Below are 22954 nucleotides of genomic sequence, written 5' to 3' on the forward strand. Positions count from 1 at the left end.
GTAAAATAAAAGACTAACTCGAGATATTTGAAAAAACGAGAAACGAAATCGGGAAAATGTGATAAAAATTAAAATGGAAGACTAAATAGAAATTATCACATAGTAATATGCTTATTTCTTAGTCATTCATTTTTAAATGTGCAGTTGACATAACCACTTAAACAATTAGAAAACGAAAACTAAATCGAAAAATTACGACAGAGAAATTGCAGAGAGAGTCGAGAGAAAGGAAAAAAGAAACAGGAGAGAGAGATCGGATGCATCGGTCCCCGATTTGCGTACAGGTTCACGCAATGCTCTCTATGTAGCAAATGCTAAAGGAAGTGGAGAAATTGGGCATCTCAGATTGCATCAATTTCCTCTTCAATCAAATCATAATCCAAAACTTTAAATTTAGGTTAAAAATGGAGAATGAGAAATATTCGAGAGAGTTGAATGTTGGCGTTAGGGTGGTACACATGGCATGCGAACTGTGTACAAAGTTGCAAGAACAATTATTGATTTCCACAAATTTTGATCAGGTTAGGTCCAAGGATGATGATTCCCTCGTTACTGTCGCGGGTAATAAATTCTACTTTTTTTTTTTTGTGTTCTTTCCATTTATCGAATCGGTTTATTGCTCGTTCATGGTCAGAATTGGTGATTGGGTTCTCCCATATATGAGCTTGTTACCCTATTTTTCACATTGGAGGTTGCATCTCGTCTGATAATGAATGCCTCAGATTTTTGTTGTTTCCCTTTCGTTCTATGGCATATGGATCATGTTGTTTAGGCCACATTAATAGATACTAGCTTTAATTTTTGATAGCCTTTGCTAGTTTCGTGGTTATGGTTGTTTGCGAAGCAGGTAATTTCATTTACAGATAATTTCATTCCCTCGTTACTGTCGCGTGTAATCCTAAGTACATAATTTTTCTATTGTTTTGTGTTCTTTTTCATGGATCGAGTTGGGTTAGTTCTTGCTTGTTGATTGCGTTTGTTTGTTCTCTCTTCGATGGTCAGAATTGGTGATTGGGTTCAGCAAGATTTGAGCTTGTTAACCCTTTTTTTTTTTTTTAAATAATGGAGGTTAATCCCACTGCATCTCTTCAGATTATGCGTGACTAAATTTTTTGCAGTTTTCTTTTCACCGCGCCCATGGATGTTGTTTGAGCCATATTAATATATAGTAGCTTCAATTCTTGATGGAATTTACGAGTTTTGATTCTTTTAATAGTCTTTGGTAACTGAAATGCACGTCTTTAGCCCATGAAATCAAAAATTACTGTTTTATTAGATTATACACATGATTGGAGAAATGATACCTCTATCAACCACTAGTGCTTAGCTTGTTTTCCTTGTTCGTGCACAGTGGAAGAATGGAGCTTTTGCTCTATTTTTTTAACCGAACTTTTTTGATTGATTTTTTCTACACCTTGTAGATTACAAAATGGCCTATGAATACAATTAGAATCACCAATTTTCTAAGCATATTAAACCTAATTTTTTACTACAATTAATTCAAGACTCAAAATACCAAGACTAATATATCTTGTTTTTTACCATATAGAACATGACACTTAATTTAGCATGACTCTTGGATTAATTGAAATAACAAATTATTTCAACACTTATTTAATTTGTAATTTTCAAGTGCTGCTTTAATTTCTCTAACTTTTCCACTTTTGAGTATATTCCTTTATAGCTTGTGGACCTTTCTTCCTTTTGATTGACACATTATTTTCCATGTTTTGTCTTGTAATTCTTCTTTTAATGAAATGCATTTTTCTATTTCTTCTTTTCAACACGGATGTTTCCTTTCATTGCTTCAACCGAATCAGTGATGTCTTTTTTGTCTTCATAAAGAGGCTCACAAGAGAACAAGACAACATTGTTAGCATCATAAATCTTTTCCAAAGAACGGGACTTTTTTACCTGAGATTCTGAATCACTGCTTCATTGATCGAGTCACCGGTTTTGGGAGTTGGTTGTGGCTCAAGGCCATGAGTGAAAGGTGGTTCTCTTTAATACTCAGATTTTGGAATATCATTTTTTTTCAACCGGCATAATGATACTAAAAAGTTTATTTTCACCCATTTGAATTTTCGCCACAGTCAAATTCCTTTTCTTGTCAACAGTTGTGCAGACATTATCAGCAAAATGTGTCACGCCCCGAGACGGGGGTTAGTTGATACCGGCGTTGTTTTAGCAATCACACAATTGAAGACAACTAACCTCGTGGCACAGTATAAACCAAAACCAGTTTATATCATGATTTCAAATAGATAGCAATGTCTTTACAACCCAATAACCAAAAAAACGACAGAATTTAATGCGGAAACATTACACCTGAAATAAAAGCTTAAACTTATAACTAAAATCTCGAAATCTTCACCATCCCTAAAACTGATCCGACTCCTCTTCCTCGAGTTGTTCCTCGGGTTTATCCGGGAAGGGATCCTTTGACTTATCTGGGAGGGTAGATTAAGGAGGTGAGTATTTTGGGAAATACTCAGCAAGTGGGGGTCATATTGAGCACAATATAACAACATGCATAGAATTTCGAAACACGATTCATGTACAACAAGACTTATATCACATGCATAACATTGACCAGACGCTGATATGCCTATACTTTCTATGGTTTACTGATATCAGTCCCTAATTTTTACTCCTCTAAGGGGGGCGAGACCATATAACGGTTATAATCCTACCGTGTAAATTAAGGCCATAAACGTTTCATATTTGGATTCTCACCCATATACAGTAGAATCCTCACAATGCCTAAAATCATATGACAATCAACACACGAAAGAAGTAGAAGAAGAGTTTGTACTCGACCGAATTTTTGAAAACGAACATATGCATAACCGAAAATAATTAAAACAAGCCCACTTACTTTGGTTTTTGAATGCTAAAACGTGGGTGCACGGCTTCTGGTTTAGGCAGCACTTCGGCTCGCTTTCTAGCCTAACTTTGGACAATTTTCAAGCAATATTTCGGCTAGGGAATGCTGCTGGAATTTTCGAATTCTGTAGCTAGGGATTTCGAAAATTTGGGTGTGTTGAGGAGTGGGAATAATGACTTATTTATAGGTGAGGGGAGGAGGCTAAATTTGGTACCAAAATCATGCCCAAAATCGTGTCAAATGTCACAAATTTTGACTCCAACTATACCCTTCCATGGTTGATGATTTAGCTACCTAAATTGTGGGATTTATTCCTTGATTCCCACCCCTTTGATTGGTTCGAAAATATGGTGCAAGGGAGGGGAGGATTTGCTTCCATTCTTTTGGTTCAAGCTTGCATAAAATCCATTACTTAAGCACCATCATATTTAGGCAAAAAATGTAGTATATTTCGAAATTAGCCATGTCCATGCATTAATACCTTTACACCTTGTATGATATCTTCCAAAAAAATATTTTCCAATATGTATATCTTATTCTAATAAAAGAATCAAAATCCTATGCTCTTAAAATTTCTTTACAATGTTTAATTAAAAAGGTTTGAAAAATCCGGTTCTTACAAAATGAACTGAATAACCTTTACGAATAAGTTGCTCGACACTTACAGATTTTAGTAATATTAGACACATAAAGAATATCGGGAATAAAATTTTTGGTACCTTGTTTGGTGTACACTTTGACTGTGCCTTTTTTCTTATATCTTTTGCATTTTTCATCTCCAAGTTTTGTTTGGGTGGAGAAATTTATGTCAATCTCCACAAAACTGTTGAGATTGCTCGTCGTGTGGTTACTACAACCACTATCGATATACCACACATCCTTGAATTCACTTTCTACCTTCATACATGTATAAACAAGTCTTCAGTCTCCTCCTTTGAGACATTTGCTTGCTCATTTTCTTTTCTATTTTGAAACCAACAATCTCATTGAGAATGATTTGGAATGCGACATCCTGTGCATTAGAAACGATATGATGCAATATTGGTCCCCACGTTTTTGTTGTTGCTCATCTGGATCTTTTCTTTCTCAATTTCGTTGATCATTTTGGTTTCTCTTCTACCATGAATTTTTCCAAAATTCAAACTTATTATGCTTCTTTTCAGAAAATCCTGCTTTGAACTCAAATGCTTGCTCCAAAGGTTGATTTAAAGATCGATTGATTCTTTGCTCATGCGTTTGCAAAGAACTCAGCAACAACTCATGCATCGTCATTTTTTAGATGTTTTTTGCTTTCTGAATGGCTGCAACACAATGATCAAATTTGGGCGGTAAACTCCTAAGAATCTTCTGATCACCTTTTTATCAAGAACATTATCACCAAGACTTTCAATAAGATTCACAATCAGAGCAACTCTAGTGAAAATTTCTGTAGAGATTGTAACTTTATGGAGACAACTTTGTCATTTCCTTGAAACTTGTTGCGAAACTTCCCAAGCATCTTTTGCCTTTTCTTACCCCTCAATTAATGTAGTGAAGAGCTGTACAATCCTTCTTTTGATTTGTCTTGTCTCCTTCTGCTTAGTTTCTTTCCAAATAGTAGAACTTCCATCTTCAGAAGGCTCGGCTTAAGAAATCTTGATTATATCCCAACGGTCATGTGAAATGAAGAAATCTCTCATTTCACTGCTCTTATGATCATAATGTTCGCCTTCAAAAATTGTTCACTTGGAGAATATTTGAACATAGTGAGTCTTGAATCTCCAGCCATTTCCTATTATGCAATTTTATGGATCGCAGAAATTCCAAGAAATGTTTTGCACAATCAGTTGTAATTGGAAGAAGACGGGCCCAAGTACACTATTTGAAGGAGATAAAAAGAATGCAAGTAAAGGAAACAAGCTGCAGATTTGGTTTAGGTGCAATTTGCAGAGAAGGATGAATGATGCTTTTAATCGTGATTTTAACGACGACTCTCAATACCAAATTTGGTGCTCAACGGAAGAATGGAGCTTTTGCCTATTTTTTGATTGAACCTTTTTGATTGATTTTTTTGCACCTTCTAGATTACAAAATGACATTAATACCACTAGAATCACCAAGTTTCTAAGCATATGAAATCTAATTTTTTACCACATCAATTAATTCAAGACTCAAAGTGCCAAGCCTTATTAATCTTGTTTTTCACCATCTAGAACATGGATGCCCCTTAATTTACCATGACTCTTAGATTAATATGAAATTACAATTATTTCAAGGACTTTAATGTCACATGTGATAAAAAAAACTACTTAAAACACTTATTTCCTATGTGCACATTAGGTATTTCTTTGTCACAAAATTCATGGCCATACAAGAAGCTTTAGCTCTATAGCAGATTGGGTCGATTTTACAATTATCTTTTTGATAGTTTGGATGACGATACCATGGCAATTATGTGAATTTTTTTTACAAACTCCTCTCATTTGTGTCATAGCATCAAATGCCAGTGGACAGGATAACTTTAGCTTTCATGGAATCAATTTATGACTCGTTCTATTATTGTAGCAATCCAGTTTACCATGTTTCAATGAATATGCATGCCTTTGGGCCCTCGATTATGGACTTTCTTATGGCTTTCATCATAGACCCTTGAATATTGCCATATGTGCTTTGACTGATATCTCAACAATCTTTGCAATCAACAGATTGGAGCGTTCAAGCCACGGTGAGCTTGATGCTCTCACAAAATTTGGGTGACCAAAATATCTCCATTGTTGCTGAAGAAGATTCCCAAACTCTTTCAAAACCCGAATCATCAGCTCTATTAGCCATGGTTGTTGATGCTGTAAATGAATGTTTGTCTGAAGCTCCTAGATTTGGTCTCCAAGGACCTAATAAACCATTAGAGGCTTCACTAATTCTTGATGCAATCAGCCAATGTAACTCAAATGGGGGTCCATTAGGCCGGCATTGGGTCCTTGATCCGGTCGATGGAACTTTAGGATTTGTACGTGGAGATCAATATGCTGTTGCTCTTGCTATGATTGATGACAGAGAAGTTGTACTTGGTGTACTCGGATGTCCGAATTACCCAGTGAAAGATGATGGCCTAAACATGCATAGCCTACAAAATGATGCTAGATCAGAAACATCATCAAGGGATGTAGGATGTGTGATGTACGCGCAGAAACACACTCGTAAAGCTTGGATGCAGCCTTTGATTCATCGTGATAAGTGGCTTGAGTGGCCTAATTCTGCAAAACTTATTCGTGTTTCTTCCATCGATGATCCTGCAGAAGCAACATTCTGTGAGCCTGTGGAAAACAATAACTCTGACCATTCATTTGCAGCTGGAGTTGCCAACACCATCGGGCTAAGGTGTGATGTAATTTCAAGTAGCATCAAGCATGATTGTAATAGCTATGTTTTCTCTAGAGTTTTTCTGTTCCAACTCTAACCAGTATTTTATGAAACTCCTAAACGCAGAAAGAAACCCTTCCGTGTTCACAGCATGGTTAAGTACGGCGCCATAGCTCGAGGAGAAGCAGAGATTTACATGAAATTTGCAAGGTCTGGATACAAAGAGAAGATATGGGATCATGCAGCAGGTGTACTCCTGGTGCAAGAGGCAGGTGGAGTGGTCACGGATGGGGCAGGACGGCCACTGGATTTTTCGAGAGGAATATACTTAGAAAGCCTGGACAGAGGCTTAATTGCTTGTTGCGGATCTAGGTTGCATCAAAAAATAATTTCAGCTGTTTATGCTAGTTGGGAATCGTCACATCTGTAATACTTCTTTGTATGTCTTTCTTTTGAAAAGAAATCTATGCAACATTTTTGTATAACAATATGTGTACCACCAATCGAAATTTACGACAATTATGGAAAGAGAATGATGAGAATGTTGTATCGATTTTTTCCATTTTTTAAAATATATTATTACTTGTTTATGTCAGTTTTTAGTGATATAACGACGTTCGAACCAACCCTCGCTGATTATAAAGTATTGAAATGATATGTCTATTTTGTAAATAAAGATAATTGAATGAGGTGAATTTATTTTTTAAAATAACTATTACAAAAAAAATCATATTTCTTCCCCCCACTCAAAATTTCATCCATAAAACCAAAGCTGCATTTTTTAAGTTAAAAGAGTTTTGTTATCTAAAATTTTATCGAAACAATAAATACATTTGATACTTGAAAAATTGTTATTGTATATATTGTGTCCGCGTTGGTGAACGACCGGCAAATACTTGGATGAGGCGCGCCAAAACCTCATCAGCTACCAACTTCCATTCATGGCCTTCCTTTTGTGTGCTTCCTGTGCCTGTCTCTCTCCCACCAAGCATTCACTACTCGCCCCATCTGCTGCAAAGCCCATTTCTAGTTCAACTGTAAGCTCCATACTTTGCTTCAACAGAGGACCTTATCTGGAAAGATTTCTCTCTCCTAAATTCAGTCGCATTTGGTCCCAAAAGGATAATGACGCAAATGTAAGTCTAATGAATTATGCCTTCTTCTTTAAAAATATTACCGTGTTGATCCGTTTTTTTTTTTTTTGTTTTTTGGGTTTTCCGTTGGGGGGATCAAGCAATTTAAGCGTAATTAGAAATTCACGAGGCAGAAATTGTCATGGGATTGCGTCATCTCGCTCGTTTAGGTTTTGAAATCTTGACAAGGTTCCTATTTATGTAGGAGTTGATGAATGAGTGCAATCATCGGCCTTATTTAGGAACATGGATGGACCTAGGAAGGAAGCAGTTTGAGATCACCCTGGCAGCCGTCATTTTCTTTCTCCAGCTAACATCTCCAGTATCTGGGACAGTTCACGAGTTTTGGTCCATTCCTTCTGCTGAAGCAGTGCTTTATTCCCCAGAAACAAAAATTCCTCGGACAGGGGAACTGGCTTTGAGAAGAGCAATTCCAGCTAATACCAATATGAAAGCTATACAGGTTCCTTTTAATTATTTGATTTTTATTATTTTCATTTCATATGTTAAAGGAAAAGTTAAAAATATCTTGTTGCAACTCTTAAAGTATTCTCTGGAGGACATTTCTTACTTGCTTAGGATCCCACAGAGGAAACCCTTTGGAACCATGGAGGGAAATGTCAAGAAAGCTCTGAAGGTAATGGTTGATTAGCACTCATGTTTTCTGCATTTGTTTGGTTGCATCAAAATGGCTATAAGACTTGCAAATGGTTTGAGGTATGAGTTAACTGGCTTTTAGATCCAGTATTTGGTGCCTGTAGATGGATTTTGTAGTTGGGTTCATAAACATAAGTTTTATAATTGTGAAAGAAAGCAAGCATGTCAATACATTGGTATTAGACATGAGTTGAACATTTGCTGTGTTTGTCTCTGTAGGTAGATTTAACTGAACTGAGCTTCTTAGATTTGTGATGCTCCTTGAGCATCATTTTCTCTTGTCTGTTGTGATTAATTGATAGTTCTGACACAAATTATCGTTATAAATTCCATAAATTTAGGTAATATGATTTTATGTGACCTTAATTCTGCAACTAATCATTCGAGGGGTAGCGCAAATAAGATATAATCAGAATCAATGATTGTTGAACCTGAAATCTGCTAACTTATATTTTTCTTGGTTTCTTGTTTTGAATCTGCAAAATGCACTTCTAATTGAATATTTAACAATATTTGTACTCTTCAAAATATTCTCTATAGGAAGTCCTGGTCCAATCTGAATAAATTTTTTATGCTTCTGAACTACTTCATGCACTAGAGCAACTTACTCTTTTCTACTGTCCTATATTCTGCTCCCTCTTACAATCTCTGTTCCGTTCTTGAGTTTTATTTTCCTTATATTCAGATTGCCACAGATGAAAAAGAGTCCATTCTGTCGAGCATACCAGTTGAATTGAGGGAGGAAGGTTCAGTTCTATATGCATCTCTGACAGATGGGAAGGTACTATGGGAGAGAGAGTGAAAGATCTTTGCGTTACGAAAAACATGCTTTATATCTCATGTATTCAGTCAATTGTCAGGCTTCTCTTTTGATAGTCTAGTTTCATTTGGTCGAATTTAATTTCATTCATCATTGTTATCATGTGAATCTGTGTAAGTTTTACAGCAGTTTTTTGTGCTCTTCAATTGATGGCAATTATTCCTGTTTACCTTGTTGGACGAAGTTGAAGGAAATTTGCCAAGCCTTTCTCCCTTCCAAAGCCATGAGCAAACCAGCTCATATTCTCGAGTAGAATATTCTCTATAACTTCTTCCTGATAATCAATCATTCAAGATAAGTAATGATTTCTATAGTAAATGATCTTATTTAAGGGTTACACATCAGTGGTCATAAATAAATTACTCAATTCTTAGGTTTTCAATTGTTTCAATATTTGCTCATGATCCATATCAAAGTATCAATTCATCAAAACTGGTCTGCCTCTATTTTCTTTCTGCAAACAGATCTTTGGTTTGGCGTATACTTTGTGGCCCCACCTTCAAGACATCCAATTATGAATTTCCAGAACATATACACTTATCGTGCATGTTATGTTAAATTGTTTCATTTTTTTAAAAAAAATTAATCATTTTTAGTGATATAGGACATAACAGTGTGGCATTCGAGTAATCCACATTTTTCATAAACTTATGTGACCTTCTTATTAGGTTTATAGAAGAATTAGTTTTGTAGAACATAATACTGACCACTTTACCTAAAGCTATAGCTGGTGGTAGCATTGCAATTCTAAGCTTTTAAATAGTACACCAGCTCAAGCGCCACGTGATTTTGACTCTGACCAATTGTGGGAACGAACGTTTGTTATTTTGTCAAAAGTTATAGCTGATGGTAAAAATGCGACTCCAAAGTTTTAAACCGTACAACATCTTAAGCGCCACTTGTCTCGATTACTCTCCCAACAAGGCAATTATTGCACCCAACTAGGTTAGGACATGAAGATTGTTCACGGTCATGCCCTCGCTTACATTAGGAACCCAAAATTTGACATTTACATCATTCGATCATTATAGTATTCTTATGCACTACTATATCGACCGAGCCTTACATAGTATTTTGGTCACCTGAGATTCACTCAAGATATACCACTAAAAATAGGACGAGCTTTGAAGGAAAAAATTGTTGTGTATTTTTTAAGAGTTTGTTCTGCAAAAAAGTGTCATGATTGAACCTTTTGTGGATGTTCAGGGTGGACTGAAAAACCTTCTTGAAAGCATCAAGGATAAAGATGCTGACAAAGTGTCAGTTGGCCTTGCGTCTTCACTTGATATTGTTGCGCAATTGGAGTTGCTACAGGTATGTATACTGTTCTAAGATTGAGTAATATGTAATTTTCATGACATTTTAGATAAAAATAAATGCCAATGCCGGCAGAATTTTGACTAGGATTTCATGGATGATGGGTTTTTTGCTCTGATGATCAATAACATGATAGCTGTTGTGAAAATTAAAATATTGTATTTCTCGTTATTTTTCTTTTTTCTTTTTATTCATGTGGATCAAAAACCCGCACGTTCATTTCATCATGGCTGTAGATCAAATCGTAGTGATGGTTAATTTGAAGTATGACTTCACGAATGATGAAGTTTCTCTTTGGTATTTATAGAACATCCAACGTGTAAAACTTGTGTGTTGATGCATTATTTTTCATGAATTTGCCTAGTGATATGTCAAAGATGTATTTTTCGACAGGCTCCAGGATTATCATTTTTGTTACCTGAACCATACTTAAACTACCCCAGGTAAGGCATCTTAATAGATTTTCTGTTATGAAGTATTTGGAATCTTTTCTGAAATTTAACTTTGTGGATGATTAGTTATTCTAGTGACTTATCAAAATTCTTCTCCCTCAACAAAAGTATGCTATACGTGTGTCTCTTGAAGAAGCATGGGCAGAGCTAAATTGTGAACAAAGTGCAATTTCCCCCATCAATTCCAGTTTATGATTCTCAAATTTGAAAGAGAATGGAAGCCTTGCATTTCTAATTTAACGAAAGAAAATCTTAGTCCGTACGCTTAGAATCATCCTGTATCAAAATGCAATTGAAGGGGTATATATTATGTTAAAGCGGTAAAAATTCCCATTTGGAAATTGATAGCATGCTAATTAGTATTATTATAAACAGTTGTTAGTTAGCTCTCAATCTTGATACCAAAATTTCTGTAACAACAGTTGTGAAGAGTTGATTGTGTAACCAAGATCTAAATCAGCCTGTGAACATTTGTTTGATATGTATTGTCGATGAGGGGCTTTTTAAAGAGGAAGCAATGAGCTTATTTTTAATGTCTTCAGAATATGCGTATTTGTTGAAAACATTTGTAGATTTTTATTGTTTTGTTTAATCATACCCCTTTCACTCTTGGGTTCTGGCTCTGGTTGTGTAAAATAGTTGAAAGGAACAAGTAATGATGTATGGCTGATATTTAAACCAAACTACACAGGCTTACAGGGAGAGCGGTTGCTGAATTTGCAATTGAAAAGGGAGATGGTTCAACGTTTTCCCCAGAGGCTGGTGGTCAATCTCGAAATACAATTACAATCCAGGTATCCAAAATTTGGTTTTTTTAGATAAAAGAATATAATTTGTCATCCTGCTTAGCCAGTTAGGGAAGATTGTTGCAGATGTAATGTTTCTTTGTTTTATTCAACTTGATTCTTCCAACTGATTAAGTCAGTGGATGTGATATCATTTTTTTGCTACCAAAACTCCTAAAATCTCTCCTTTGAAGTAATGGGACACTCTTCTCAAAATACTGGGCTTGGTGGACACTGAATTATTTTTCCCCTTAATTATTAGCACTGAGTTGATCCATCAAATCTAAATGATTTATCAATTAATTTGCCCATAGGTCGTCTTGGATGGGTATTCTGCACCACTTACAGCAGGGAACTTTGCAAAACTGGTAAGGTAGTGAATTCCACTTCATCTTTTTATTTCTTTTTAAGTCTCACCCCTACAAGTGGTCCGGTAGTTATCGTTTTATTTATCTAGCCTTTTATTTACGCTAGCATAAAGTACGTATGAAGTACATTTACACCAATTAGATATAATATAAATTAAAAATGTATCTACAGTTAACATTCAATCTATAAAGCTTGTGTTATTAACATATGGTGATAAACATAACACAAATAGAACAATATGGATTGAAACAAATTTTTTTTAAAAATGTTTATCCATCCACGTACCATACATTAAGAAAAATAACAAAAAGGAAAAAAATGAACAATTTAGAAGGAGATGAAATGACAATTAATAATCAGACTAATTAAATTAAAAGCATGAAATAGTTATTCATAGCAATTTGTTTTATTCCACTTTTGTTTAGATAATAGTTTCTACCGGCTAATAATTAATTTTGTTTGTATAGTAATTCATTTACTTTATGTAGTATTATCCAAAGCACTTGCTCATCATCTATAATTATCATTAGCATTCTTTTTAATCCATCGATTGAAATCAATTAACACCAACTTAGAACATCAAAATGCAAAATAATTAACATATATGAATAACATTTATGTCATCAAATTAATTTTAGGGAAGTTCGAAATAAAATTAATTAATATTAAAAAAAATTAATGATATTGACTTATTTTACTAATGTATAACTTTTGAGTTATTCAAGCTTATTTTTGATTAATTGTATGTATTAAATTCACATTTAGAATTTTATTTTAGACTCTTCTAGAAGTTTAATTAGAAAGAATATCAAAAGTCTATTAAAATCATTGATAGTAATGAACTATAAATAAAAAAATCAAGATGTTCTAACTAGTTATTAAACGGCCACACACCAATTTAAATGAAAGAATTGAATCTCTTCCAATACTAAATGCACCATAGAGAAACGGTCATATTTTTTAATATGAAGATTAGGTGTGATTAATGAATGCTTAATGACAATGAAGTAAATTGCAAATAATTTCTCAATTCAATTACAATTTTTTTTCCATATTTGTCCTTAACACATAAATAGATTGACCAAAATATCTATATGATAGATTATGGTTTACTTGTCAAAGTGAGGATGGAAGGCTGATTTTTCTAATTGACAATTAAAAAACATTTCCCTCTATCCACAAAATTCTTTGTGTTTCTGGGGGTATGAAAAAGTTGCTACCTGATGACGAAGATATATTTCAGCAAAACTAATTCATGTTCATGCATAGAGGACGAGTCTTTGAAAAAATGAGAAGTTAGAAATGATCAGATAATTGATTTGAATTGAAATATTGGGGCATGTTTGAATTTGGTAGTCATGTACATATGCTATAAATTTGGTGGGGCAAGCTAAAAATTTGGTTTTGCATCATCTATGCCTAACAAATAAACAACTTTGCAAAAATTTCCATATTGTGTTTCATGATGTACATATAAAAATTGGTACATGAGGCTAATTTTGTGCATTCACAATTGGAAAACAATACACTCTATCCACACCGACCAAAATATCTATGTGATAGATTATGGTTCACACATCAAAGTGAGGATGGAAGGCTAGTTTTTCTAATTCACAATTAGAAAACATTTTCCTCTATCCACAAAATTCTTTATTTTTCTCGAGGAACGAAAGAATTGCTACCTGATGATGAAGATATATTTCAGCAAAACTGATTTATGTTGATGCATAGAGAGCGAGTCTTTGAAAAAATGAGAAGTTAGAAATGATCAAATAATTGATTTGAATTGAATTATTGGGGCATATTGAATTTGGTAGTCATGTGCATATGCTATAAATTTGGTGGCCCAATCTAAAAAATTGGTTTTGCATCATCTATGCATAACGAATAAACAACTTTGCAAAAATACACATATTGTGTTTCATGATGTACACATAAAAATTGGTACACGAGCCTAATTGTGTCAATTCACTACACTATCCACAAAATTCTTTGTTTTTCTTAAGGCATGGAAGAGTTGCTACCTGATGATGAAGATATATTTTAGCAAAACTGATTTATGTTGAAGCATAGAAGACGAGTTTTTGAAAAAATGAGAAGTTAGAAATGATCAGATAATTGATTTGAATTGAAATATTGGGGCATATTTGAATTTGGTAGTCATGTACATATGCTATAAATTTGGTGAGTCAAGCTAAAAATTTGGTTTTGCATCATCCATGTCTAACAAATAAACAACTTTGCAAAAATACTCTATTGTGTTATAAAAATTGGTACATGAGGCTAATTTTGTCAATTCAAAATTAGAAAACAATGCTCATTATCCACATTTTTATAGGTATATAGATTTTATGCCAAACAACAAGTTATATACTTTGGTTATGTCAATTCCTGTGTATGCCTAGTTGAAATTGAGCTCAACTCCATGAGCGTAAAATAGTTCCAAATTTTTGTAGTCCTGGCTTTGTTCTCCCCTTCTTCTTATTTTTGTGTTCTTCTGTTCATGCTAGATTCTCTCTGCGCACTCACTCAAGTACTCAACCAAAAATTCAGAAACAATTTACCGAATTTCTGAAATACTTTCTGTAGCCACATTTGACGGGCATTTGCGTGGTCACTTGGGAAATTCTTGTGTATGAAAGTGGAGATAAATGGGAAGCTAAAACTTCTTGAAAAATATTATGTAGATTATCTATATGTTCTAGATAATTCTTGTTATAATTTACATTTAAACATTTCATCTCTTGCTATTGTCGCCTGTCGGCTTGAATGTTCTACATGCTTTGAGTTTTTTGGGCCTTTTACGCTCTTTTTAGAAAGAATGAGTTTAGTGCATGTATTACCTCAATACTGTTCTGATATGTTGTAGGTGGCTGATGGGGCTTATAATGGGGTGAAACTTTTGTCCATCAACCAAGCAATTATCTCAGACAGTGCAATGGGAAAGGCAGTCGGCTACAGTGTTCCCCTGGAGATAATGCCATCTGGGCAGTTTGAGCCACTGTACAAGACAACCCTAAACGTACAGGTTTACACAAGATTCATTTTATTCATAATGAGATAACCACGAATTAGCAATTTTCGTTTTATCCAATGATTGACATTCAAATACTTGATACGAAGGATGGTGAGCTGCCTGTGCTTCCACTATCTGTTTATGGTGCAGTGGCCATGGCTCATAATGAGGTGTCCGAGGAGTATTCTTCACCAAACCAGTTTTTCTTTTATCTTTATGACAAGAGAAATGTGAGTAAATTTAAAGCACTATACATTTTCCTGAAACTCAATGAAATAACATACAGAGTTTGATACAGTCTGGCTTAGGAGGGATATCCTTTGATGAGGGTCAGTTTTCTGTCTGTGGGTATGTTTTTATTTTCTCGTATTTTATTTGTTTATGGATCAAATAAGGATTCCGAGTAGGTTAATTTCCTTGAATCGTTGCACAGATATACTACGGTGGGACGAGAAAATTTAAGTCAGATTAAAACTGGGGACGTCATTCGATCTGCAAAGCTAGTGGAAGGCCAAGATCGCCTCATACTACCCAAGGAAAATTCGAACTGAGTTATTGTTTGTGCTAATATTCCTTCTTTTCACTTGGAACACGATAATCCTATTGTCGTGGGAACAGAAAAAGATCCTATGCCTCTCTCTTCTATTTTTTTTATTTTTGTTGTGAAGGGACTTGAAAAGATGATCAAGAATTCACCACACTTGAGGGGACGTTATGGAAATGTGGGATGCATGGTTTTATCATAACCCTGGACCATCTATCTATCTCAGAAACCTTACATATACACATTAGATTTCAAATCATGTTTTTATACTTGAATAAACATTTATAATGAATATACGGACAAAGATCAAGCTTTTAGATCCAACCATTGAAATGATTTGTAAAAGTCTTCTTTTTCTCAGTTAGTTTAAACTTTTTTAAGCACTTCAATCTCTGGACAGATGGTCAAAAATTAAAGTTAAGTTCAAAATTGAGATTGAGGCTAACTGCTTAATTTAGTTTTCTCCTTGATATGAATCATTTTATTAAAATTCAGATCTTTCTTACACATGTTACATAATTATAAACAGCATTGGAGTAATAAAATTGAACAGAACGAATAACATTTATATAACATGTAACATACGCACATTAAGCCGTGTAACTAAATACATATTAGGTGATGGTTTTATCAAAAATAATGACGAGAAAAAAGTTTTAAACCGGCTCTATATTTTTCTATGAATGTACCCAAATGAACTATATATATGCTCTATGCTCTCTCCTTATTATCATTTACGTTAAAAGTACTTTTAAAAACGAAAAAATAATTAGTTCAAAGGGAAAATATAATTTTTACGATGAAATCTGAACTCTATACCATGTTAAGATTCAGACTTGGACTTAACTAAATCTCAAAAACTAGTTCAAGGGGGAAGGATTGTCCAAGTTCATATATACAACTCCTAGGTATATTATCCAACCGACGTAAGACACCTACCATTTATCGACAAGATGTGGTATAAAAAACAAGCTCTATCATCCAACAAAAATGGAGCAGAATTTCGGTCGTAAACTCAAAAAGTAAAAAATATTTAACAATGAACATCCGAGTGTTGAAACTGAATTCTCTCGGCAAACATATGAAAAACATGCACCTGAAAAGATTCAAAATTATTTTTAATCAATGCTTGATCACTACCTACAGTTAAAAAATAATCCTACAGTAATTACTATTTATCTCTGGTCAATACAACAAATTTAGAGTAAAAATCATAATGCTTTGCTCTTATTTTGAGCTACAAAGTCTCTCAAATAGTAAAAAAACAAGCAGCCTCCTGACCATGAGTGTCCACTAAATACCAATCTATTTTCTTGGCATACCAATTCTCATCAGTGCAAGATATGCAATAAGCCTATAACCCACAAGCATTATGGCCAAAGCAATCACACTTATGGCTCGCCCGTCGAGTCCCACGGCCTTTACCGATGGAAAATCCTCAACAAGACAGGGTTTATTCATATCACAAGGATAAGTTTCACCCGGCCTGTGTTGTGATCCCAATAAGAGCTTAAACGTGTAGTGACTGATCGATATGTACTTGATCCATCCAATGAATCCGGGCACGTTCTGAACAAAATATCCGCTGGCTAATAGGAAAGTTAACATGACAACTGATCCAAGAACTGTTGCTGATTTCTGGTCCATGAAAATAGCTCCAATGGCAAGCCCGAGTCCTTGAGAACATAGCACGCTATATAGTAGAATGACCAAGCCAGATAAGAAGGATCCTGCTGTGGGTTTCAACCCTGCCATCCAGTAGGTTATGGTGAAAAAAATGGTGGGTAGGACTAATTCCATTGGCAAGTCACCCACGGTTTGTGCCATGAAGTAGGACGATAGACGGTACATGCCAGAAGATCTTTCTTTTGCTAGCATTATACGTTCTTGTGGGAAAGTGAATATGGCTTGGAATAGAGGGAAGAAGCCCCAAAAGCTCGAGTAAAAGAAGAAAAGCCCGACCTGTATTTGCATTCAAATTAAACACGAAAGTCGATCCATTTCAAGAATTTATCGGAGGATAAAGCATGCTATAATCCATATGATAGTATTTACCTGATCTTGCAAGTGATTAATATCAGATTTCCACCACAAACATCCACACAGGAAAGCTACCACCAGAACCTGGGCGATCTTGAGGCCGGAGAAAGATTCATGCTTTCTTTCCTTTAGTCCTCTTCTCAACAAAACGGAAAATTGATACCACCATGTATTCGACAATTGCTTAAATGGCCTCTCGTCAATGATTTCAGGAATATGGTGATTGATGATAACATGTTCTGCCTTTACCCTCTCAGACAAATTGTTCTCGAAAGCGCGAACAAGGGTCTGCTTAATATCTGTCTGATCTTCCTGCGAATCAGCAGTCGAGACTCCTGTAAAAGTATTTGACACACAAAAAAAATTAGTCATGTTTTATGTCTTGTCACCATAGAACAGAAAAAAATGTAGTTGATCAACATACCATTGGCGAGATCTAATAGGAAATCAGCAGGATTCATGACGATTGATGGAGCGAAACCAATATCCAAGAAATAATCCATGGCACAAGATCCCTTTCCATAATACAAGGGATTCCCTTCAGACAACAAAAGAACCTTGTGAAACATATAAAACAGCCTGCTCGAAGGCTGGTGAATCGTCATTACCACGGTTCGTCCTCCATTAGCTAACTCCCACAATGTAGAGACGATCCTCATCGCAGTCGTTGAATCAAGCCCAGAGGTGGGCTCATCAAGAAACAATAGGCTTGGATTTATCAGCATCTCTTGACCAATGCTTACTCGTTTTCTCTCGCCCCCCGAAATTCCCCTCAATAAAGGTCCTCCCGCAATGCTGTTTCTGCACCTTGACAATCCAAGTTGAGTCACAATATCTTCTGCATGCTGCACCTTTTCCTCTTTGGTCAGAGTTCTCGGCAAGCGCAGTAATGCCGTGTAAACTAGGGTTTCTAGCACAGTCAGGTGCGGGTAAAGGAAGTCATCTTGTGTAACAAATCCCATATTCCGTTTCAACGTGTTTGAAAATGGCTTGCCACTATAAGTGACACTGCCAGAGAGAAGGCCGCCAAGTCGGCCACCTAATGCAGTTAAAAGAGTTGTTTTGCCGCTGCCGGATGGACCTAACATAGCCAAAATTTCACCTGGTAGCACCATGCCGGTGATGCCCTTCAAGATTACTTTCTCCTCGGATTTTGAGTTTCTCTTTATGATTCCTCTTTTCTCAATTTTGATCTTGTAAACAACATCCTTAAACTGCAAGTTGATCAATAATACTCGTTATTGAGCAGGTTATTAAAGCCATAAGTGCACCTAAGAATTAAGATGCATCAGCGTTGTAGAGTCAATTTTCTTTATCGAAGTATATATAAGGCACACACTTTAATTTACTGAACCTCGGCTTGCAGGCTTTCCAGAAGAATGTCAATATGAATACTAATAGAGATGGCTCAGCAATTGCAAGTTTTACATGATAAGTGGATAATTTATTTACTTAGTTGTACGGTGAAATATATTAATACAGATTCACATTTATCATTTACATCTATTAGATACTTCATCAGATGCTTGTAGAATGATACTATAGAATTTTCAAACACTAACTTGAAGTATCAACACAGATTCACTCGATCTATCGATCATATATATTCTAGAATTTTCTAAAACCCAAATAAATTCTACCGTAAAAATCGACATTCGAAACACGATTGCTATTTCTTGGAAGACAATAAATTCTATATGCATCGTTCCACTCTTCATCATCTCATGCATGCACTACTACTCGAACACAGTAAAACAATATTAATAAATAAATAAATATTTCATTTAAATCAATCGTACCATCAACGTGACAGGACAATTAGCTTTCTTGAAGATGGTGGCACTCTCTTTCTCAACGCCGTTACTCTGGGCTTCCATATCCGCCATCTCGGTCTCCATCTCCCCCCTTTCCACCACCACGGACTAACGCAGAATATAATTACTATACACCGGAAACCAATCAGATAATCAATTTCTTGACTCGATTAAAGAATCTAGTAGAACAAACTTTAAAAAGATGATCTTGATGAAGAAGCGGCATATAATATTCCGTGCAGCGTGCGTAAAGAAAAGAGTCATGCAGGAGAAATGAGAGGTTTGAGCAATGGAGGCGATGGGGGTTGTCACAAGATTTTGTGGTGTTTTCAGCTGCTTTTATTGTGGGGTTTGTTCCACGTTCACATCTCTTCTCTCACTCTTTTTTCGGATCAGATAGACTTTGTTCCCTACAAGAAATCAGATACATATTCACGTTCTTTGATATCACAGACTTTCGCGGCTTCCCATCTTCTATTTTCTTTCAGTTGTTTATTTATTTTATAATTGTTTCCGCATATATAGCACTATAGCTGAGGAGCACGCGCGCTACGGCGCTAGTGCTTTGCTTATAAAAGGTTGGCCAAACAAATTTCTTTAATTTTTTTTAGTAATTCGATAAATATTGGTGATATCATTTTCTAATATTTGATCATCAATCATTGTCATACCTGAGATTTAATTTGAGAGTTTGACTCCAACTTAAAAAAATATGGGTCTATCAAAATTCAATAAATCGTGTGTATCTTTTCAGTGAAAATAATATATAATATTAGACAAAACTTGTGTGAGACGGTCTCACGGGTCGTATTTTGTGAGACAGATCTCTTATTTGGGTCATCCATGAAAAAATATTACTTTTTATGCTAAGAGTATTACTTTTTATTGTGAATATTGGTAGGGTTGACCCGTCTCACAGATAAAGATTCGTGAGACCGTCTCACAAGAGACCTATTCATAATACTAAGTGGTCGTTGTCGGATCTCTATATTGATCTACAAGCAAATCCCACGAACAATATTTTGTTACTTTTGTGGTTATCGGAATATTCTAGAGATGTTCCGATGACATGCACACTTTATATCCTTGAAATTAACCGGCAGATTCTCAAAAAACTACCAATTGAAAGAATATTTAGTTTCGTGTATTGTGAATTTTGTGTTATGTATATATTGTTGTCCACCAATTGGAGGTAATAATATATATTCATAGTAATTTCAGCTTGGTCTAACCAGAATTTTACTCCACCTCTAAGTGTAGATTCACTTTGATATATCAAAGATTTTCATATCAAATAATATATTATGAGACATTATTATTGATATATCTAATCTTTTAATTATGGTATGCTAAAACACCTAATACATGAAAACAAAAACTTTTGTGAGATGGTGTCACAAGTCAATTTTGTGAGACTGATCTCTATAAGCATAGTTGACTCGTCTCATTGATAAAGATATGTGAGACCGTCTCATAATATACCTATTAATAAATAAAAGACCACAACAATATCCAATAAAAATAATAGTCTACCATTTTCATTAAAAAGAGTTTTTCAAAACATAACAATATCAAATTTATTTGGATCATTTCAATTAAGAAATCTTTGATATTTTTATAAATTTTTTTTTCCTAATTATGTGGTCATGAACATTTAGAGGCGAACTAACTCTCTTGAGTGGCGCTTGGATAAGAGTATTTTATTGGGAACGACGGAGTCACCTCAAGTACAAGTATGTCTACATATAATATTTTCATTTCTGATATCGTCAAACTATTTTCTGCTAACAAATTAAATTTTATTGTTTTAAAAAATTAATAGTTTTACAAGTTTTATATCAGAGTTTATGATAAAATAACATAATATATTATGTAAACTTTTGCAAATTATGAATAAATAATTACGTAAATATTTTATGATGGTTAATTTCTATCGCTGTCATGAAAAAATATTATAATTACGCAATTTTCTATATAAATTAAAACATTAAGCAAAACGTCCAAAATGGATTGGCAGACAATTCATAGTTAATAATTGCATGTAAATATGCATAAAAATGGAATTTTACTTCCGGGAAAGAAAAGAAACGAATAACACAGCAGATAATATATATATAATGCTGGGAGATTTCAATCTTTGTTTAGATTTTTTGTCACGACTCTTTTTAAAAGAAGAGGCTTGTTACGCTTAATGAGTCTTGGTTGCAAGTAATCGTCTATAATCGTGATCGTTATAAGTTACTATACCAACTAACTTTTTAATGAAATTTTATTTAAAATTATACTCTCATTATATAATTTTATTGATCAAAACTTTTTATATCGACTAGCCAAAAACTCGCCTTCTGCCCTGTTGGCTAGCGAGTGTTAAGATTGGAACTTGAACCTAACTCAACCCCAAAAGCTAGCTCAAGGGGGAGGATTGTCCAAGTCCATATATGCAACATCCAGGCATTTTATCCAACCGATGTGGGACAACTAACACACCCTCCTCACACCTAGGAATGAACATCTGGAGCGTGGAGTTTACAAATGACCCAATTATGGGCAGAACGGGTGGCCTAACTATAGGAGGTCCAACACATAACGGTGGAACCTATGCTCTGATACCATGTTAAGATTGGAACTTGGACCTAACTCAACCCCAAAAGCTAGCTCAAGGGGAGATGATTGTCCAAGTCCATATATGCAACATCCAGACATTTTACCCAACCGATGTGGGACAGCTAACAGCGATCAAGCCCGCCTCTTGCCAGGTTTAGAATTCCTCAACGCAGCCCAACCCTAATTAGGTGGGTTGCGGGTTAGGCAAGCCAGCTCATAAAATTAGGGATGTCAATGGGTTCGGGTTTTACCCAGACCCACCCCATCTGGGACGGGTTTGGGCATACTAAATGGGTCATGGGGCGGGTCTCGGGTCTAATTTTTCAGACCCATCTGGGTATGGGGCGGGTCATGGGTCTTATAATACCCTCCCCATATATGTGGATATAAATTGATATGCTCGCGAAGATGGTTGTGGGGTGAGGTGGAAGGTAAATAAATCACAGTTTTATTTTGTTATTGTACTTTCATTTTAATTTTGTTACTATACTTTCTCTCTTTAAATTACATTTTTTACGGTTTTAAATTACAATTTTATTTTTTCAATGTATTTTCTCTATTTAATATTGTAGGTAATTCTTCAAGTAATTTACCAACTTGTCCTACCATGCATTCTTGATGAAGAGGAAGATGATCATGAAGAATGTGTCTAAAATATTGCTTACTCGCTGATTTTACATTGATCTATTTAAGTTCTGATGAGTTATTTTTGGGGATGACAAGACTTTTTTTGGAGAGCTAGTAAATTTTTTTTTAATGTAATTCATTACGACTTGAAAATACTTTGTTTGTCATTATTAAGTGTGGTCGAAGACATGAATTAGTTTTCTATTGTGTTTTATTTAGAGACTTGTTTGTTTCATAATTCAGTCATGTGATAAGAAGATTACAGTTTTCATTTAAAAAAAATTCGGGTCTAACGGGTCTCGCGGGTCTACCCGACCTCATTTCGTATTTGGGGTGGGGTGGGCCCGAAGAATATTTAAACGGGGTGGGACGGGTAATGGGTCAAAGTTTTCTTCATGGGACGGGTCTTGGGTTTAGCCATACTCGCCCCATTGACATCTCTACATAAAATATTTATATATATATAATTAATTGAACTTAATCATTTCATAAATAAAGATTTATATACAATTTTAAATCATTGATTTCACACTTCTACATGCTAGTTAAC

The 22954-nt window shown here is 34.9% G+C and overlaps 3 protein-coding genes across 5 annotated transcripts; 2 read left to right on the forward strand and 1 right to left on the reverse strand.

Moving 5' to 3' along the window:
• The first annotated feature begins 165 nt into the window (after nt 1-165).
• Nucleotides 166-6779, forward strand: LOC140964194 (3',5'-bisphosphate nucleotidase AHL-like). The gene is made up of 3 exons (XM_073423765.1): nt 166-561; nt 5572-6244; nt 6353-6779. The coding sequence occupies exons 1-3, from the start codon at nt 312-314 to the stop codon at nt 6654-6656; spliced, it is 1227 nt and encodes a 408-aa protein (XP_073279866.1). The 5' UTR covers nt 166-311; the 3' UTR covers nt 6657-6779.
• A 307-nt stretch (nt 6780-7086) lies between these two features.
• Nucleotides 7087-15588, forward strand: LOC140964946 (peptidyl-prolyl cis-trans isomerase CYP37, chloroplastic). Of its 3 annotated transcripts, none has more exons than XM_073424947.1 (12): nt 7087-7362; nt 7565-7822; nt 7907-7996; nt 8702-8797; nt 10043-10150; nt 10547-10596; nt 11297-11399; nt 11705-11758; nt 14629-14781; nt 14883-15005; nt 15074-15123; nt 15209-15588. In XM_073424947.1, the coding sequence occupies exons 1-12, from the start codon at nt 7168-7170 to the stop codon at nt 15324-15326; spliced, it is 1398 nt and encodes a 465-aa protein (XP_073281048.1). In that variant the 5' UTR covers nt 7087-7167; the 3' UTR covers nt 15327-15588. The 3 variants fall into 3 exon arrangements, with proteins under 3 accessions (XP_073281048.1, XP_073281049.1, XP_073281047.1); XM_073424948.1 differs by having other exon boundaries at nt 7949-7996; nt 14629-14787; XM_073424946.1 differs by having other exon boundaries at nt 7089-7362; nt 14629-14787.
• An 885-nt stretch (nt 15589-16473) lies between these two features.
• On the reverse strand, nt 16474-19594 carry LOC140965079 (ABC transporter G family member 9-like). Its single transcript, XM_073425128.1, has 4 exons — nt 19159-19594; nt 17784-18573; nt 17375-17694; nt 16474-17281 (listed from the first exon to the last, which is right to left on the reverse strand). Exons 1-4 carry the CDS (start codon nt 19255-19257, stop codon nt 16625-16627), a joined length of 1866 nt encoding a protein of 621 aa, XP_073281229.1. The 5' UTR covers nt 19258-19594; the 3' UTR covers nt 16474-16624.
• Nucleotides 19595-22954: the final 3360 nt, after the last annotated feature.

Source organism: Primulina huaijiensis, chromosome 18 (genome assembly GCF_012295235.1).
Source record: "Primulina huaijiensis isolate GDHJ02 chromosome 18, ASM1229523v2, whole genome shotgun sequence".
In the NCBI taxonomy this organism is placed as follows: domain Eukaryota; kingdom Viridiplantae; phylum Streptophyta; class Magnoliopsida; order Lamiales; family Gesneriaceae; genus Primulina; species Primulina huaijiensis.

Bases quoted from the DNA above. Each gene is read 5' to 3' on its own strand.
- LOC140964194 (XM_073423765.1), top strand. From the start codon at position 312: ATGCTAAAGGAAGTGGAGAAATTGGGCATCTCAGATTGCATCAATTTC. The intron at 562-5,571 runs GTAATAAATTCT...TGCAATCAACAG, and splicing joins TTCCCTCGTTACTGTCGCGG to ATTGGAGCGTTCAAGCCACG. The intron at 6,245-6,352 runs GTGTGATGTAAT...TCCTAAACGCAG, and splicing joins GCCAACACCATCGGGCTAAG to AAAGAAACCCTTCCGTGTTC.
- LOC140964946 (XM_073424946.1), top strand. From the start codon at position 7,168: ATGGCCTTCCTTTTGTGTGCTTCCTGTGCCTGTCTCTCTCCCACCAAG. The intron at 10,151-10,546 runs GTATGTATACTG...ATTTTTCGACAG, and splicing joins CGCAATTGGAGTTGCTACAG to GCTCCAGGATTATCATTTTT. The intron at 15,124-15,208 runs GTATGTTTTTAT...ATCGTTGCACAG, and splicing joins GGTCAGTTTTCTGTCTGTGG to ATATACTACGGTGGGACGAG.
- LOC140965079 (XM_073425128.1), bottom strand. From the start codon at position 19,257: ATGGAGACCGAGATGGCGGATATGGAAGCCCAGAGTAACGGCGTTGAG. The intron at 17,695-17,783 runs GTATGTTGATCA...ATACTTTTACAG, and splicing joins CCTATTAGATCTCGCCAATG to GAGTCTCGACTGCTGATTCG. The intron at 17,282-17,374 runs GTAAATACTATC...ATGCAAATACAG, and splicing joins TTAATCACTTGCAAGATCAG to GTCGGGCTTTTCTTCTTTTA.